The 18,100-nt window shown below is 36.9% G+C and overlaps 1 protein-coding gene across 1 annotated transcript in view; it reads right to left on the bottom strand.

Annotated features, from left to right (window-relative positions):
* The window catches only part of DDX50 (DEAD (Asp-Glu-Ala-Asp) box polypeptide 50), a 28,979-nt gene extending 11,214 nt beyond the window's left edge, over window positions 1-17,765 (bottom strand). The window contains 9 exon segments of the mRNA XM_005876810.2: window positions 4,359-4,508; window positions 7,338-7,483; window positions 7,947-8,132; window positions 8,249-8,366; window positions 9,947-10,125; window positions 10,474-10,549; window positions 12,849-12,919; window positions 12,922-13,144; window positions 17,570-17,765. Of these exon segments, the coding sequence (XP_005876872.2) occupies window positions 4,359-4,508; window positions 7,338-7,483; window positions 7,947-8,132; window positions 8,249-8,366; window positions 9,947-10,125; window positions 10,474-10,549; window positions 12,849-12,919; window positions 12,922-13,144; window positions 17,570-17,653 (1,233 nt within the window). The 5' untranslated portion in view covers window positions 17,654-17,765.
* Between the last annotated feature and the right edge of the window lie 335 nt (window positions 17,766-18,100).

The following is an 18,100-nucleotide window of genomic DNA, read 5'->3' as shown; positions in this document are numbered from 1 at the left end:
GCGCAGCATCGGTGGCAGGAGCCTCTCCTGCCTCCACAGCAGCGCTAAGGAGCAGCGAGTCAAGTGGTAAGGAGTGAGCAGACGGGTGGTTAGGAGCAAGGGGTCCCGGATTGCAAGAGGGCACAGGCCTGGCTGAGGGAGCTCCCCCCCCCCCCCCCGCACGAATTTCGTGCATCGGGCCACTAGTATTAGAATATAAGACTAACTAAACAGGATAGATGATGCCTTAAAAATTGAAGATGAAAAGAATTTGAGATTAAGTGACAAAAGAGAGAGAAAAGAAGAGCCAATGCCAACAAGAGTTCCTAAAGAAAAACTCCAAAGCAATCAAACCAAATACCAAAAAATTATAATTCAAAAAAATGTTGCTGAAATTAAAAACATGTATATTTGGAACTACAAATTGCACATGTACATTGGTTGTGTACCCAGAAAAAGTGACCAAGAGCAACACCAAAATATATTCTAGTATAACTACTGATTTTTAAAGAAAAAAGTCTTTTGTGTTTAGGCAAAAGACCAAAATCACTTATAAGGGAAAAAAAGTCTGACTGGCATCAGACTTTTTTAGTATGCTTTATTCAAAAAATAAAAAATATTTAAGATACCGAAGAAAATTTGAACCAATAATTATATATTCAGCAAAAATTATTTCCAGGTATACAGTTATAAACAAGCTATCAATAGGCAATATTGTCTCCATGAGTCTTTCTTCAGGATCTACTAGATAACTAGTCACAGACAGAAACATGACTAAAGAGACTATGATATAAGGACTGACGGCATTATTATCGATGGATGTTGTCACAAAAAGAGAAAGCACAAGACATTTTACACACCTCCTGATGAAAATATACACCAATGATAGAGTTTTCTCTAAATAAACAAACCTGAATTTTCAGGAAATACAGAAGACAGAGAAACATGTTAAATGATACCGCATGGAAGCAATACACTAGGTTATTTATGGAAACTTGGTTTCTTTCTCTTTTTTTGTTATTGATTTCAGAGGAAGGGAGAGAGAGAAACAGCAATGATGAGAGAGAATCAGTGATCAGAGAATCAGAGAATCTCCTCCATGCCCCCTACTGATATCGAGGCAGCAACCCCGGGGCATGTGCCTTGACCAGAATCGAACTTTGACTTATATATTAAAGAGATTTAATGAAAACACACAATGTAAGAATCTTATCTGGATCCAGATTCAAGAAAAACTATTTAAGGAAAAGCAAAGCACTTATGAGGCAATTGGGAACCTGAACGCTAATTAATAGTTCAAGATATTAATTACTGTTAATTAAAAAATGACAGCATTGTGCCATTGGCTGGTGTTGCTAAATGGTTAAGAGTGTTGGCCCCTGCACTGAAGGGTCCAGGGTTCGATTTCCAGTCAAGGACACATACCTGGGTTGCAGGTTCGATCCGTGTGTAGGAGGCAACCAATCGCTGTCTCTTTCACATAGATCTTTCTTTCTCTCTCTCTCTCCCCACCTTCTTCCTTCCCTCACTCTCTGCCTTTCCTTTCCCTTTCCCCCTTCCCTCCCATTCTCTCTAAAAATTGATGAAAAAATATCCTTGGGTGAGGATTAACAACAACAACAAAAATAATAATAGCACTGTGGGTTTTTTAAAATAATGCTTTTCTTTTAGAGACACATTCCCAAATATACATGGGCATATGTTTTCTAGGGTTTGCATGAAAATAATTTAGGAGCAAGAAATGAGTAGAATTTGGATGAAATAAGATAATTGTTACAAGTGGAGGATGAGTACATAGGGATTCATTAGACTGTTGACTTTTGTACATGTTTGAAATTTTCTATAATAAAAAGTTAAGCCCAGCCGGTGTGGCTCAGTGGTTGAGCATCAACCTATGAACCAGATAGTCATGGTTCAATTCTAGGTCAGGGCACATGCCCAGGGGACATGCAGGAGGCAGCTGATCAATGATTTTCTCTCATCATTGATGTTTCTTTCTTTCTCTTTCCCTCTCCCTTCCTCTCTGAAATCAATAAAAAAATATATTTTTTTAAAGTTAAAGAAAGCCCCCCTAGTCCAGTGGTTCTCAACCTTCCTAATGCCGAGACCCTTTAATACAGTTCCTCATGTTGTGGTGACCCCCAATTTCATTGTTACAAATTGAACATAATTAAAGCATAGTGATTAATCACAAAAACAATATGTAATTATATATGTGTTTTCCAATGGTCTTAGGCGACCCCCGTGAAAGGGTCGTTCGACCCCCAAAGGGGTCGAGACCCACAGGTTGAGAACCGCTGCCCTAGTCGGTTTGGCTCAGTGGATAGAGTATTGGCCTGCGGACAGAACACGTGCAGGAGGCAACTAATCGATGTGTTTCTCTCACATCAATATTTCTATGTCTTTCCCTCTCTCTTCTACTCTCTCTAAAAATCAATGGAAAAATATCCTGGGATAAGGCTTAAAGAAAAAAAAGTTAAAAGAAAAAAGACATGGACTTAGTATTCTGATTCATTAAGTATTTGTGATTCATTTTACAATACAACTCTAAAATATTACCCACTCTTTCCCATAGAAACTCATTATATTTCTACCTCTGTATTTTCTTTTTTACATATATTTTTATTGATTTCAGAGGAAGGGAGAGGGGGAGAGAGAGAGAGAGAGAGAGAGAGAGAGAGAGAGAGAGAGAAACATCAATGATTAGAGAGAATCCTTGATTAGCTGCCTCCTGCACACCCCACATTGGTGATCAAGCCTGCAACCCAGTCATGTGCCCTGACTGGCAATCGAACTGTGACCTCCTGGTTTATAGGTCCACGCTCTGCCACTGAGCCACGCTGGCTGGGCATCTACCTCTATGTTTTCAAGCTCACATCTGCAAAATCTTTAAAAAACCTGATGAAAATGGGTAGAATTTTATCCTAACTTACCAGATCATTTGAGGCTGACTACAACTTCTTTCTGAATTAGACCCAATTCTAAAAATGACTATTAAGCCTGGCTGGTGTGAGTCAGTGGTTAAGCGCTGACCTATGAACCAGGAGGTCAGGGTTCGATTCCCAGTCGTGGCACATGCCTTGATTGAGGATTGGATTCCCTAGAAGGGGGTGTGCAGGAGGCAGCCGTTCAATAAGACTCTCTTATCTTTGATGTTTCTAGCTCTCTTTCTCCTACCCTTCCTCTCTGAAATCAATAAAAAATATATTTTAAAATGACTATCAAACTTGGACCACAAATGACAATGATTTTTTGTTGAGTGATTCACACATGTAATCTCAATTAGAGAAACCATGAAAAAAAGACTTACCTGTTTTATGTGCGGATTCATGGCCATTTCAGTTACATTCTTTTTGGTCTCACAGAAAATAATAGCCCTCCCTTCAGACCCACTGTAGACTTGAAGGACATCTCCAATAACTGCTGGCCTCTGAGACCAATGGCATTGGATGGCCAAATGCTTTGAAGAAAGAAAATGCCAAATATGTTTCATTAAAAAAAATTTCTCTTGTACATTTTTCTTCCTATCTGTTCAAGAATTGGCCTTCCTGGGAGACAATAAGACAATGATTCTCCTCAATCCCATTTAAAAACAATATACAAATGGCCATCAATAGGCAAAAGGATAAACAAACTGTAGTATATTTTATACAATGGAGTATTATTCAGTAATTAAAAGAAACCAACTTAGAGAGAAACAGAGAGAGAAACCAACTACTGAGAGAGAGAGAGAGAGAGAGAGAGAGAGAGAGAGAGAGAGAAACATCAATGATTAGAGAGAATCCTTGATTAGCTGCCTCCTGCACACCCCACATTGGTGATCAAGCCTGCAACCCAGTCATGTGCCCTGACTGGCAATCGAACTGTGACCTCCTGGTTTATAGGTCCACGCTCTGCCACTGAGCCACGCTGGCTGGGCATCTACCTCTATGTTTTCAAGCTCACATCTGCAAAATCTTTAAAAAACCTGATGAAAATGGGTAGAATTTTATCCTAACTTACCAGATCATTTGAGGCTGACTACAACTTCTTTCTGAATTAGACCCAATTCTAAAAATGACTATTAAGCCTGGCTGGTGTGAGTCAGTGGTTAAGCGCTGACCTATGAACCAGGAGGTCAGGGTTCGATTCCCAGTCGTGGCACATGCCTTGATTGAGGATTGGATTCCCTAGAAGGGGGTGTGCAGGAGGCAGCCGTTCAATAAGACTCTCTTATCTTTGATGTTTCTAGCTCTCTTTCTCCTACCCTTCCTCTCTGAAATCAATAAAAAATATATTTTAAAATGACTATCAAACTTGGACCACAAATGACAATGATTTTTTGTTGAGTGATTCACACATGTAATCTCAATTAGAGAAACCATGAAAAAAAGACTTACCTGTTTTATGTGCGGATTCATGGCCATTTCAGTTACATTCTTTTTGGTCTCACAGAAAATAATAGCCCTCCCTTCAGACCCACTGTAGACTTGAAGGACATCTCCAATAACTGCTGGCCTCTGAGACCAATGGCATTGGATGGCCAAATGCTTTGAAGAAAGAAAATGCCAAATATGTTTCATTAAAAAAAATTTCTCTTGTACATTTTTCTTCCTATCTGTTCAAGAATTGGCCTTCCTGGGAGACAATAAGACAATGATTCTCCTCAATCCCATTTAAAAACAATATACAAATGGCCATCAATAGGCAAAAGGATAAACAAACTGTAGTATATTTTATACAATGGAGTATTATTCAGTAATTAAAAGAAACCAACTTAGAGAGAAACAGAGAGAGAAACCAACTACTGACACATCCAACATTATGGATGAATCTCAAAACATATGCTGGGAGAATGAAGCCTTTTAGAAAAAAAGAGTATACATATTATAATTCCATTTATATGCTGTTCTAAAACAAACAAAACTAATCTATGGTAGAAAAAAATCACAACAGTGGTTGCCTAAGTATAGGAGACTGGGAAGAAGCATGAGGGAACTTCCTGGGATGATGGTAATATTCTATATTTTGATAGGGATTTATGCACCTGTATGAACTGGGCAAAACAAACAAATGTATGTTTAAATGTTTGCAATTTTTTGCATGTAAATCATATTTTTAAAAACTGTAAATATTATATGGGTGAACTTCAGAAACATGCTGTGACAGAAGCTAAACACACAAAAAGTCACATATTATATGATTACATTTATACGAAATATCCAGAATAAGTAACTCCAGAGACAAAAAGCAGATTAGCAGTTGCTAGAGGAAGGAGAAATTAATTACTAAATGGTTACAGGTTTCCTTTTGGGGTGATGAAGTGTTTGGGGAATAGATAGAAGAGATGGTTGTACAACACTGTTAATGTACTAAATGATACTGAATTGCACACTTTACAAGATTAAATTTAGTTATTAGAATTTTGTCTCAATAAAAAATTTGTAAATATTGAGTTCTAAAGACATGCATGCTAAAATACTTAAGGGGAAATATACTGATTTCTGCAATTTGAAATGCATCAAAAAACAAAATGGATATAGGGAATGGTAGATAAGTGACAAAGCAAATATAGTAAAATGTTAATGACAGACTCCAGCAGTCGGTGAATATATGGTGTCCACTGTGAAATTCAACTTTTTGTTGTGTTTATAAAATTTCATGTTAAAAAACTTATACTATTTGTACATTTTAAATCTGTGCATTTTAACATATACCTCAATAAAACTTTTTAAAATGTAACATATAAGTACAGAGCACACAGAAGAAAGCTAAGAATCATTTGTACTACCTACAACAAAGTGTTGCTTCCCCCACCCCCCCCTCCAAAAAAAAAAAAAAAAAAAAGAAGAAAACAACCTGAATCTGATCAAGTCTCACAACCTAACCATTAATTCACAGGGAAAATGAAGGCAGAGGAGCATGTTAAATAACACTACAGGGTTGCAAACCAATAAAATTGAGACTGTGGAAAACTTGTAAGACAACTGTTCAGTTCTTTTCAAAAAAATATTGCAAGGAATAAAAGGGACAGAGGAAATCTACAGATTACAAAAGATTTAAGACATACAAACCAGTGCAATGTAAAGATCTTATTTAGATCCAGACTCAACTATTAAAAAAAAAAAAAAAAAGACAAGTAGGGTAATGTGGACCTTAGATATTTAATGGTATTAAAGAAGTATTGTTTTCTTCTACTGTGATAAAAACTTTGTAGTTTTCTGGGTTGTTGTTTTATAAAGAGCCCTTATCTTTTAAAAAATATATTAAATTATATGAAGATGAAATGATAACCAGATTGACTCAAATGTACGGATGAAGAAAGACTATCGGATATAGAAAAAATCATTTCTTAAAACCTGATGATAAGTATATCAAATCCCTTATATTATCCAATTTTTGTGTATGTTTGAAAACATCCTTAATAAATTTTTACTGATACATTTTACATTATTATAAAACTTTCAGCCATTACAAAATATACAAAGCTTCCTCTGACCATCCCATATTATAAAAGTCCTCTTTCTTAGAAGTAGTCATTATGAACTTGATGTTTGTCCTTCCAACTTATCTTTGTACATTTACATAAATACCTAAAGAATGTAGCATTTTTTGTGTTTTGTTTTTTAATATTATGAATCTATACATATCACTTTGTAATTTGGTTTGTATCACTCAAATTCATTCTTTTTAACCATTACATTGTATTTACAGATTTTACTATTGTTCATTTAGACTATTTTCATCTACTTCCACATATATATACATTAAATGAGAAAGTTACATATATGGTACATACCTGACTATAATAAACCACACAAATGTTACCTTTAATTCCTTTTCAAAAAAACATACTATTGGTTTAAATTTTCATGAAGTCAAAATTATCTACCTTTTTCTTTATGATATATTCTTCTGACTTTGTCTAGAAAACCCTTCCTTTTCCTAATATCAAATAATTGTTCATCTACATGTGCATTAAATAATTTTATGCCTTAATTTCTAAAAAATCTTTTGGAAAATTTTTTGGTATATAATATTAGATGAGGATCTTTTTTTTTCACCTAAACTTTAATAAATTATCCCAGCACTATTCTTTTTAAATTGATATGAATCGCCTCCTCTGTCATATTCTACATACTTATTAACTGTCTCAATGGCTGCTTGTTTAAATCTCCTGGAATGTGCCTGTTCATACTTTTTCCCTATTTATTCTATTCTGCTCCTCAGTCACAGACATGGAATTACATAAGTATCTTATCGACTAAGGGCAAAAAAGAGATTTGGCTTGAAGTGGTACCCAAAACTTAAGTTTAGCTTCAACAAATTTCAAAATACCAACTAAAAGTTAAAATCTATCATGCTGGAAAGCTACTTACTTCCACAGTAGTTGCAGCCTTTTGAGTCATTTTTCCAACAAGGTCAACCTGTTCATATCTGGATTTCATGTATTTTTTTGCAACTTTGTATACCCACTGTGGGCAAGTTGCAGAAAAAAGTAAAGTTTGAGGATTGTCTTCAGCATCTTAAACAAAAAGAATTCAAATGCTTTCTTAATATGATGCAGTAAACTCTTAAAAATCCCCCCAAACTTCAAAGAAATAGTGAAAAACTAAAAAAGGGATGAATTTTGAACATACAAACTTCATTGCAATTATTAAAACTTTCAAAACTGGGGGGAAATATGAAGAAAACCAGAAGGAAGGTGAGAATTTAAAAAGGAAGAATGCACAAAGAAGTCAATAAATTGATTTAGTAAATCTAACTACTATCTTTTAAAAATAATACATGGAAGAAAGCATAGAAAGCTAAGAAAATAGTTAAAGTAAGCTACTGTATTTTCTTGTTCAGGAAGAGAAAAGATACCAAATAACCTGAGTTGTGTTAGAAAAACATTGGGGACAATGTCGTAAAAATTACAAAATAAAAAATTCATAAGTTTTTAGATAAGAGAATTGCTAATGTGCTTATTTTGAATTAAGATGTACCAGTTTTGTAGGATTCGTGGATGATATCTTCAACTTGGTCAGCAAAACCTAAATCTAACATTTGATCCACTTCATCAAGCACAACGTGGCGCAGTTTAGAAAGATCTAATCGGCCGCTCTGCAGATGGTCTTTGATACGACCAGGGGTCCCAACCAAGATGTCAATACCATTTCGAATATGATTAACTGTGAGAGGAGAGAAATATCAGCAATATGTAAATTAAATATATTTTCCTGCTATTTCTTTAGATTTTTAAAGTAGCAAATAGATATTTGCGCTATTATCATACACATTTACTCACTTTGGCTTTGATATGATGTTCCACCATAAAAACACGCTACACTGAGTTTCCTAGTTATATCTTTGAAGTCTTTGGCTACTTGATTTGCCAGTTCCCTTGTAGGAGCCAAAACAAGTACCTGAGCAAGAGGTTTAAAAAAACAAAAAGATACTTTTCTAAAGATGTCTAAATTCAAACTGAGAAGACTTTTTAAAGGTGTATTTAAAACTAGGAATCTCAACATGGTACTTAAATTCAGCACAAATAACAAGAACAATAGCTTATATTTATATCTTCCCTTACTTCCTTCAGGTCTCTTTTCAAATCTCACTTTCTCAATGAGCTTACTAACCCTTTTTTCATATCCTCTCACTCGTTTCTCCTAGCATTTATACCATATAAGATATCCATATTTTATTTATTTATTTATTGTCTGTCCCACCCATTAAAATATAAATTCCAAGAAGGCAAGGATTTATGTGCGTTTGAATTACTGTATTCCTTGTACTTCAAACAGTACCTGGCACGGAACAGATACTCAAAAAAATATTTGTGGAATAAATGCTCAGTAGTGATTTTCATAAATTATCTAATTTAATCCTCACAAAAACTCTGTGAGGTGGATTATCCCAATTTTACAAATGAGAAATCTGAGGCTTAGAGAAGTTAAGAATCTTGCCCAAGATCAAATAGCTAGAAGTGGCAGACCTGGAATTTCCAGTAGTGTGCTTCTAGCATAAAAGCTTCTTAAGGCAGTGCTGGGATTGTGTCCTATTTCTATCACTTGCAATCTTTCCTAATTTCACATAAGGAGCAGAACACTCTGAAAAAGATTTGGCCTGTTGGCCAACCTGATCCAAGACCATTATGACTTAATTATATTCATATATGTGATACTTCCCTACTGCAATATCATTTAATAGTCTCAAAAAAAACTAATTAGTCACGTATCTTTTCAAATTATGTTGATTTTTTTCTTCTTCACTTTTATGAACCTTAAACTAGGTCCTCTCTGTTCTTTACTACTTATAAAAACAGATCTCCAGACCTAGCTGCAGACTGAAGGGTCCTGGGTTCGATTCTGGTCACGGGCACACGCCTGGGTTGTGGGTTCGATCCCCAGTGGGGGGGCGTGCAGGAGGCAGCCAATTGATGATTCTCTGTCATCATTGATGTTTCTATCTTTCTCTCCCTCCCCCTTCCTCTCAGAAATCAATATAAATATATTTTAAAAAAACAGATCTCCAGTACCCCAATAACATAGGGACCAGCAATATCATTTCTATAGTCTCTTCTTAAAGTTAACCAATGAAATAAAAATTGATAATTTGCTGAATGACCAAATAAATGAATACCTCTTTAGCAAATTCATTCTTTAAAAGCAAAGGTCATGACTAAAAGAAGAGAAGTTCACTAAATATACTAACTGTAAATACTTCTAACAGATATGCTGGCTTCAAAATAATTATACAGTTATCAAAGATGTCTATGAATCCATACACATTACATTCATATGCAATAACTACTTCGCTTTAGCCTTGAGATATTTTTTTATGTTAAAAAAAGTCAACAAATTTTTGTTTTAGGACCCAAATTTTTACTTTATGCCACAGAGCTAATTTTTCTATCATGGGAGGTACTTGAACTTAAAACAAGTACACTCTTTCTTTCCCTTTTCATTAGTCTAATGTTTAAACCTTTTATTCCTATAATGGTTACCTTTGGTGAGCGGCTTTTTTTAATTGTCTCTTGATTTCTTTGGAGTCTTTCAATCAAGGGAATGGCAAAAGAAAATGTCTTTCCTGTTCCTGTTCGTGCTTGAGCAATTAAATCTTTTCCTTCATATACAGGACCAAAGGTCTTAACTTGAATAGGAAACAGATACGTTACCCCTCGACCTGAAAAATGAGATTTCGTTGAAATATTTATATAAGACTAGCATTAGAAAAAAATACATTTCTTTGAAAATGGTAATCCTGATTCCTCAACATCTGCCTAAAGATACCACCTAGTGACATTTACAGTTATCTCTACCCCAAAGAGGAATTCTTTTTTTTAATGGTCTAACTTTTGACAATTACATATAATTCTTTAGAGTCAAAAACAGATCGGAATACCAAAAGGATGATGCAGAAATAACTGCAATTAAAGAAGAACTATTTATGCTTTCTATAGTCTCCTTTTGGACAGAAAATTTGGTTTTTAGATTTAGACTTTGAATTCCATATCCATTAAATTCATAGTACCTTTGAGAAGCTTTATAGTCTCTTCAGAAATAGGGAAATTGGAGAAGGCTCCTTCTTTCTGTTCACGTGTTAGGGTCTGTCAAAATGAAATCAAAGTTCTAACTAATATAGTTCATATTTGACTAGGTATTTAGAATCTTTTACTCATTTACTGTTTTTATTTACTAAATAAGTTAACAAAACAACTTTAGTTAGTACTTGCAAAACCTGTATAGATTAACTTACAAGATAAATTAGTGGGAAATACTTTTAGTTTCAAAAGTATCCCTTTAAATAGCAAGCTTACTCAATACATCTTCCATAGTACACTTAAAAATAATTAATTCACACATAAGACTCCCTTTAGTAATATATCTACTACATAAATCAAAAATATATTTCCATTTAACTAAGATATTACAAAAAAGCCAAATCTAAATCATATTCACAGATACAAACAATATTAATTATTATGAGAATTAATACCAGCCAATAAAACAGCCCTAAAAGAAATTACACATGAGGAAAGTAAATTGCTTCCAAAAATAAGTTAAAAAGTTGTTCTATTGCTCTAAACACCATTTTTTGGTTCACTGATACAAATAAAAGTTCCTGTAAGCTTGAAAATTTCTTTAACATATATACAGGTTAGCATAACATCATTTAAGATTAGAAACTCTGTGTGTATATAAAACAAAGACAATATATCTACCCATAAACTTTATTATTGGTGTGTTTAAAGAAAGTAGTTCCAGAACCACACACAATAGCAATTTTCAAATAGGGAATCAGATAAAAGACATATCAAATTCAAATTGTAAGTCATTAAGCAAACCTCAACGCTGTCATTTTTTTAAGATTAAAAGAAAAAACATATTACAAAAGTAATACATTTTCATTGTAAAAATATTAGAAACCATACATAAACAGAAAGAAATTTAAAAATTATCTATAATCCGGTCAGCTAAAGCCACATTTGAAACAGACATTCTCCCAATCCTCACTCTATACACATACAAATTTTTAAAGTAAAAACAAAACAATACTGTATACACTGTTATGTTATCTGCTTTTTTCCCCATTTACTATGATACACTAAATGCCTTTTTAACATTCTTCTCTGACCTTTAGGATAGACGTATGCTATTGCATGGATATAGCATATTTTATTAAGCCAATTGCCCACTATCAGACACTTAGGATGTTTACATTTTGGCTATTATCAACAATGTCCCTGTATTAAGAGTACTTATTCATACATTTCTGCACACCTCATAATTATCTCCTTAGAAAGATAAATTCCTAGAAATAGAATTATTGAACTCTAACATGATCTAAATAAAATTATAAACAGTTAAGTCTATTATAATACACAGCATCATTGTACCAGGCAAAATCCCAATAGAGTGAGCAACTTGTACAGTCCATTGCTAGCAATACAGATTTGTAGGGCCTTATTTAGATCAATTTATAATATATGTGTTTCCTGACCAATAGCAAATTCACAAATAAAAAAACCACCATATTGTAAGACAAAGACTCAACATCTATTCCCAAAGCTCCCCAAAGATTACATATTAAATTAAGCTCAAATGTATTTATATTAGCAACTATCAGATTAAAAAATTTTAAAGAATTATTAATTACCAAGAATTATTAAGAATATCAAAGCTGTTTCTTTCTAAACATCTTTCTAAGCATCACTGACAATTTATGATACTTAGAAAAATCTATGAACTCTGGTAGAGAAAAACTGCAAAAACAAACTGAACAAATTCTATGCAAGAAAATATCTATTGTAACAAATACTGGGCAAAAGCATAGTATAGAAGATTCTATACTAAACATGTTTTCTACACTTCCCCCAAAATATTCAAGAGAACAGATTTTTTCAGATCATTTTTATATGTTTCATTCCTTTTTAAAAATGTAGCTTTAAGATTAAATTTCAAAGACTTAAAGATCATTTAAAGTTGCTATTGTTATAGAAGCAGAAAAAGCAGAAGGCAAAATACACAAAGTCAAGAGGGCTTATGTACCTTATTTCAGGAAGTCAGAAGTCAATTCATGAGTACTAGTAGGGTCCAAAATAACCACAAGGAATGCAAGCATGTGACCATCAATAAGCAATTTGGAAAAACTGTTTACGAACCCAAATATACAGGAAAGGTTTAAATCTGACCATCCCCCACCTCCGCCCCAAAGAGGCAATACCTTAAAAGAAACAGGGGACAAAGGAAAAAAGGCTCAGGTTTCGGCTGCAGAGATTCCCAGGTCCAACAGAGTACTGAATACTAAGCAGAAAATATTATAAAATCAATTCTAATTCGTCTAATCAATCCAACAAGCCTGTATTTCAAGGATAATGTCAAATGCAAGACAAAAAGCATCCATACCTCCTCTAGTTTATTATCACTTGACTTATGAGTAGAACTATCAAAGGATGACACTCGCTTTGATTTTTTTCATATTCATCAATATCTCCATTTGACAGATCTTTTCTTCTTGACTTATGAGACTTAGAAAATTCATTTGAAAGTGTATTATATCCTTCTTCAGTGTCTCCATTTAACTTCTCTTTCATTTTAGCTTTTTTGGACTTGGGAGCATCCAGGTCATCTGCAACACCATTTTCTCTTGTTTCTGATTTCTCATCTGAGTCATAATGGTGCCTTGACTTCCTTCGATCACTCTGTGAAAAAAACAAAGCAGCAGTGACAGAGAGTCAAAAGCTCTTCTCTCAGAAGTTGGACCATGACTCCTCAACCAGCAAAGCTCAACATACCTTTATCTTGAAAAGTAACCTGGCAGACATCCAGGCTGGTTTCTAATGCCAAGCCTTAGCCTCATCTATTGCTTTTTCTCTTCTTTTACATTTTCAAGACTTGGCCTCTAGCCCCTCTCTAATCTCATCATTATTTTTTAAAAAAGATTAATGTGTTCTATCAATGCTTTTAAAAAAATGTTTTTATTGATTTCAGAGAGGAAGGGAGAGGTAGAGAGAGATAGAAACATCAATGATGAGAATCATCGATCAGCTCCCTCCTGCACGCCCCCCACTGGGGATCGAGCCCCCAACCCAGGCATGTGCCCTTGACCTGAATGGAACCCAGGACCCTTCAGTCCACAGGCCGACGCTCTATCCACTGAGCCAAACCTGCCAGGGCTCTAATCCCATCATTAGATTTAAAGGAAATTAAAATAACTCTTTTGCAGAAAAAAGAATAAAAACCCAAGATTTATAAATTAAAACATGAAACCTTCTAATATCTCCAAGAGAAAAAAATATTAATACTTATTGAGTACCTACCCAGCATTGTGTAATGTGTTTTCGGCTTATCTTGTTTAAATCTTCATAACAACCCTATAAGGGAAGTACAGGTCCATATCCCTTATCCGAAATTCCGATATCCATAAAGCTCTGAAAACCGAAAGTTTTTTTGTAACTTATTTGGAGACAAAACCTTACCTGACCTGAACTCATTTGGTGGCAAAATTGGACTTGAACTAATGTGAGGCTATTTATAATTCTTATTTATTATATTAGAATGAATATTCATATTTAATATTAAGGTGTTTGATTATAGATTGGGGGCCTAAAAACCCTTCTGGGGTGTTGCCCTTCTAAAAATCCCCAGAATTCTGAATTCCAAACACATCTAGCCCAGGGATTTTGGATAAGGGATAACGAACCTGTATTATTTTTACCATTTTACAGATGAGGAAACAGAAGTTCTTAGAGGTCAGTAACTTCTAAAGACCCACATGTGGAATTTCCTGCAAGTGGAAGTGCTAGAAATCAAGACCCATCTGACTTGAAAACCCATGATTTTTTTTACATCATGCTTCCTCTCTGAACTTTGATTAATAACAGGTTAAAGAAAAAAACAAATCAGCCCTTGCCCGTCTGGTTCAGTGGCTAGCGTCGGCCTGCAGACCAAAGGGCCCCGGGTTCGATTCTAGTCAAGGGCATGTACCTTAGTTGCAGGCTCCTCCCCGGCCCCCCAGCCCTGGTCAGGGCTCCTACAAGAGGCAACCAATCTATGTGTTTCTCTCTGTCTTTCCCTCTCTCTTCCACTCACCCTTAAAAATCAATGGAAAAATATCCTCGGGTGAGGATTAACAAAAAAATAAAAAAGAAAAAGAAAAAAATAGCCCTGGCCGGTTTGGCTCAGTGGATAGAGCGTTGGCCTGTGGACTGAGGGGTCCCATGTTCAATTCGGGTCAAGGGCACATGCCCAGGTTGTGGGCTCGATCCCCAGTGGGGCGGGGGGGCGTGCAGTGAGTCTCATCACTGATGTTTCTATCTCTCTCCCTCTCCCCTGAAATCAATAAAGATATATATATTTTAAAATAAATAAAAATTTAAAAAGCAAATAAAACAAAACTATATAATTCATGTAAAACTCCAACTGTTATACTCCCGTGGAAAAACAATGTATTAGTAATCCTAGTAAGTAAAAAGTTTTAAAAATTTAGTTACTAGAACCATTTATAAAGGTCTATGCTGCAACTTTAGTTTGTTGTTTTTTTAAAATATATTTTTATTGATTTCTAAGAGGAAGAGAGAGACAAAAACATCAATGATGAGAGCGAATCACTGATCAACTGCCTCCTGCAAGCCCCCTACTCGGGATCAAGCTCGCCACCAAGGACATGTGCCCTTGACCAGAATCGAACCTGGGACCCTTCGGTCCACAGGCTGATGCTCTATCCACTGAGCCAAACCAGCCAGGGCTGCAACTTTAGTTTTTAAAACACCAGACTAGTGGCCAGTGTTTTAATATCTGCAGCCAGTAAGCAATTATTTGAAAATTTAGCACTTGAGAATTACTTGGTCAAATATTCAAAATAAATTAGACAGTAGTGACTAGTGATAGTAAAAACTACTACCACCAAAATTTTCACCATGATTTACACAATTTTTACAGAGCATTTTCACATACAATTTTTCTCATCCATAAAATAGGAACTGCAGTGAAAATTGAGTAATATATGTGAAAATGCTTTGTAAACAATAGACCTTCAAATTAACGTAAATTATATACAGTTAAATGTTACATCATTTGGTCTTCAGTTAACTGAACTAGCCCACATCTCCCCAAATCAATAGGTTCTATAGAAATACAAGGTTATTTATAGAGTCAGCCTTGGAGTTTGAATTGTTCCTCAGCCCTGCATTTCGGGGAACTGAAGCAAGGTAAGTGAGACCTCTAGGTCCAAGCCCAGCAGCATCACAAGGCGATGAAATATATTGTTCCACTTCTGATCCACAGTGCCTGACACTCTCCACTTCCTTGGCTCCCAGACACTGTATATTCCCTCCTTATTCTCTTACCTCCACCTTCAGTGGTTCCTCTCCCTCCTCTTCTGTGGATGCTCCTTAAGTCTGTTCTCTATGTACACTTTATACCATTTTCATGGCTTCAGCATACACTGCCAGGCTTCCTTCCTCACCTGCACTACAATTCTGAGACCCTAAGGCCCAGCTCCATAGCTCAACAAACCCCAAACCAAAGTTATCTTGGACTATTTCTATTAGTTGGTACTCCAATCTGTTTCCAAATCATACAGCCCCAGACAGCAAAACCTTACCACCTTCCGACCTTAACACCAAGGTAAACTTGCCATTCCAGCTAAGCATTTGTACTAAAATATACATAACATAAAATTTACCATTTTAACCTACAGTGTGGCAGCAAGTACTTCTGGAGAATCTACAATGTGAAAGCCATCAATTTCCAAGAATATAGTGAAATGTAATGGACAAATACATCATTTCCCTCCAGAATCTTTGGGAAGCATTTGGGGAAGATATACACAGGAAAAATGAGCTAATTGTACAAGGAAGTGCAATAATAAATGGCAATCGAATGACAAAGATAGCCCTGGAACAAGACCTAAAAGGAGGATAACATTATCTGTACACACCGGAGTGGTTAGAACATAACTAAACCTCAACAGATGGGTAGGATTTGATGGTAAAAAGAGAAACAAGTATTTCAGGAGGAGCCAAAATTAAAAGCACTGCTAGATGATTCCACTTACATGAGGTATGAGGGGCTGAAGAGAGGAGGCAAGGGGGAGCTGGTGTCTAATGGGCACAGAGTTTCGGTTTACAGGGATGAAAAAGTCCTGGAGATGAAGGGTGGTGATGGCTGAGGAACAATATGAATGTGCTTAATACTGCAACACTGTGGTTTAAAATAGCTAAAATGGTAAATTTTGTGTGTATATTTTAGTACAATGAAAAAAAAAGACTGCTTGGCTAGAATGGCAAGCTTACCCTGGTGATAAGGTCGGAAGGTGATACGGTTCTGCTCTCTGGGGCTACACAGAACACAGTCATTCTTTTGTCAAATGTCAGCCTTTTTCTCAGCTGTGTTCTCCAACTCTCATTCTTCGGAGGAGCTGGGCGGAGGGGTCGGTGGTCTCTACGATTCTACAGGTTCCTTGAGAGGAGGGGCTGATGGAAACTCCTTGATGCCCACCCAGCAGAGAGTCTGGCACAAATCAGGCTCAATAAGTACTTGTGACATGAATGAAAATACTAACAGTAAAAGCTACTCATAACAGAACCCACAGGCGCTCCATCACAGCCAAATCCTGGCGACGCTGGCGGTGATCCTCTTCCCTAAGCCTCTCAAGATTAGCTATGGAGGTTTGTAAACCTCAGGCCGCTCCCCCCAACATTCCCGTACACAGATCGGGGTGACGGAGGAGCCACACGCATTCAAGGCAATCGGTTTTCTTAATCATTTTCTAAGACGGCCAACAAGAACCAAATGACAGGCCTGGCTGCTTAAGGAAGAGGAGGAAAGGGCAGATTCCGCGTCGATGGGAGCTTAAATCTGCTTAAATCTGCCCATCTCGGAGGCGCCGACGGGAAGGGCTAAAGAACCAAAGCCGAGTGCCGGGCCAAAGCCCAGTGCCGCCCTTCTCCCGGTCGGAGGCGTGGAGGTAGGAATGGTCCTGGAGCGACCTCCGGGGAACCAGGGCTGCGCGAGGGGCGGCCCTCGGATGCTGTGACCCGGTCGTGACAGGCTATCAGGGACAGCTCTCCTCCCCGCCCAAGCCGCCGCAGCCCCAAAGGAGGCGCGGCCCATCTTCAGCGCACCTTTTGCCTCTCCTGGCTCTCGGTGTCCTCCAAGGGTGCCTCCAGCTCCATGATGTCGCCCCAGAGTAGTTTCCCAGGCATCATTGGTCGCCGCCGCCTCCTTCTGGGCACGGTGGCCACAACCACCTACCGCTAGCGACAGAGTGAAAGGAAGCGGGGGCAGGGCGGTCGCCGGACCAAAGCTGTGCGTCACTTCCGGGACACGCACCGCACAGCGCGGGTCGGGAGACGGGGGGAAGTAATCCCGGATACTCTTGGTTTAAACTCTTCCCATGCGTCTCAATCTCCGACCAATGACTGTGAGCAATCTCGATTGGCCCACCCTCGTTCTGAAATGATTGGCTTCTAAGAGTCACAACCTGGCCAATCTGCATAAAGGACGCGCGAGCTTATTAACATAAAAGTGGTGGGGGGATTTCCTCTCCCCCCCCTCCCCCACCCCGAACATTCCTCCTCCGCACCCGGGAGACGCTTCAGGACTTCCCAGCATACAGTGCGGGGACTAGCTCCCCGCGCGCGGCTGGGGGGTGG

This window comes from Myotis brandtii, unplaced genomic scaffold (assembly GCF_000412655.1).
Source record: "Myotis brandtii unplaced genomic scaffold, ASM41265v1 scaffold499, whole genome shotgun sequence".
Lineage (NCBI taxonomy): Eukaryota > Metazoa > Chordata > Mammalia > Chiroptera > Vespertilionidae > Myotis > Myotis brandtii.
This window is presented reverse-complemented; position numbering and strand designations above follow the sequence as displayed.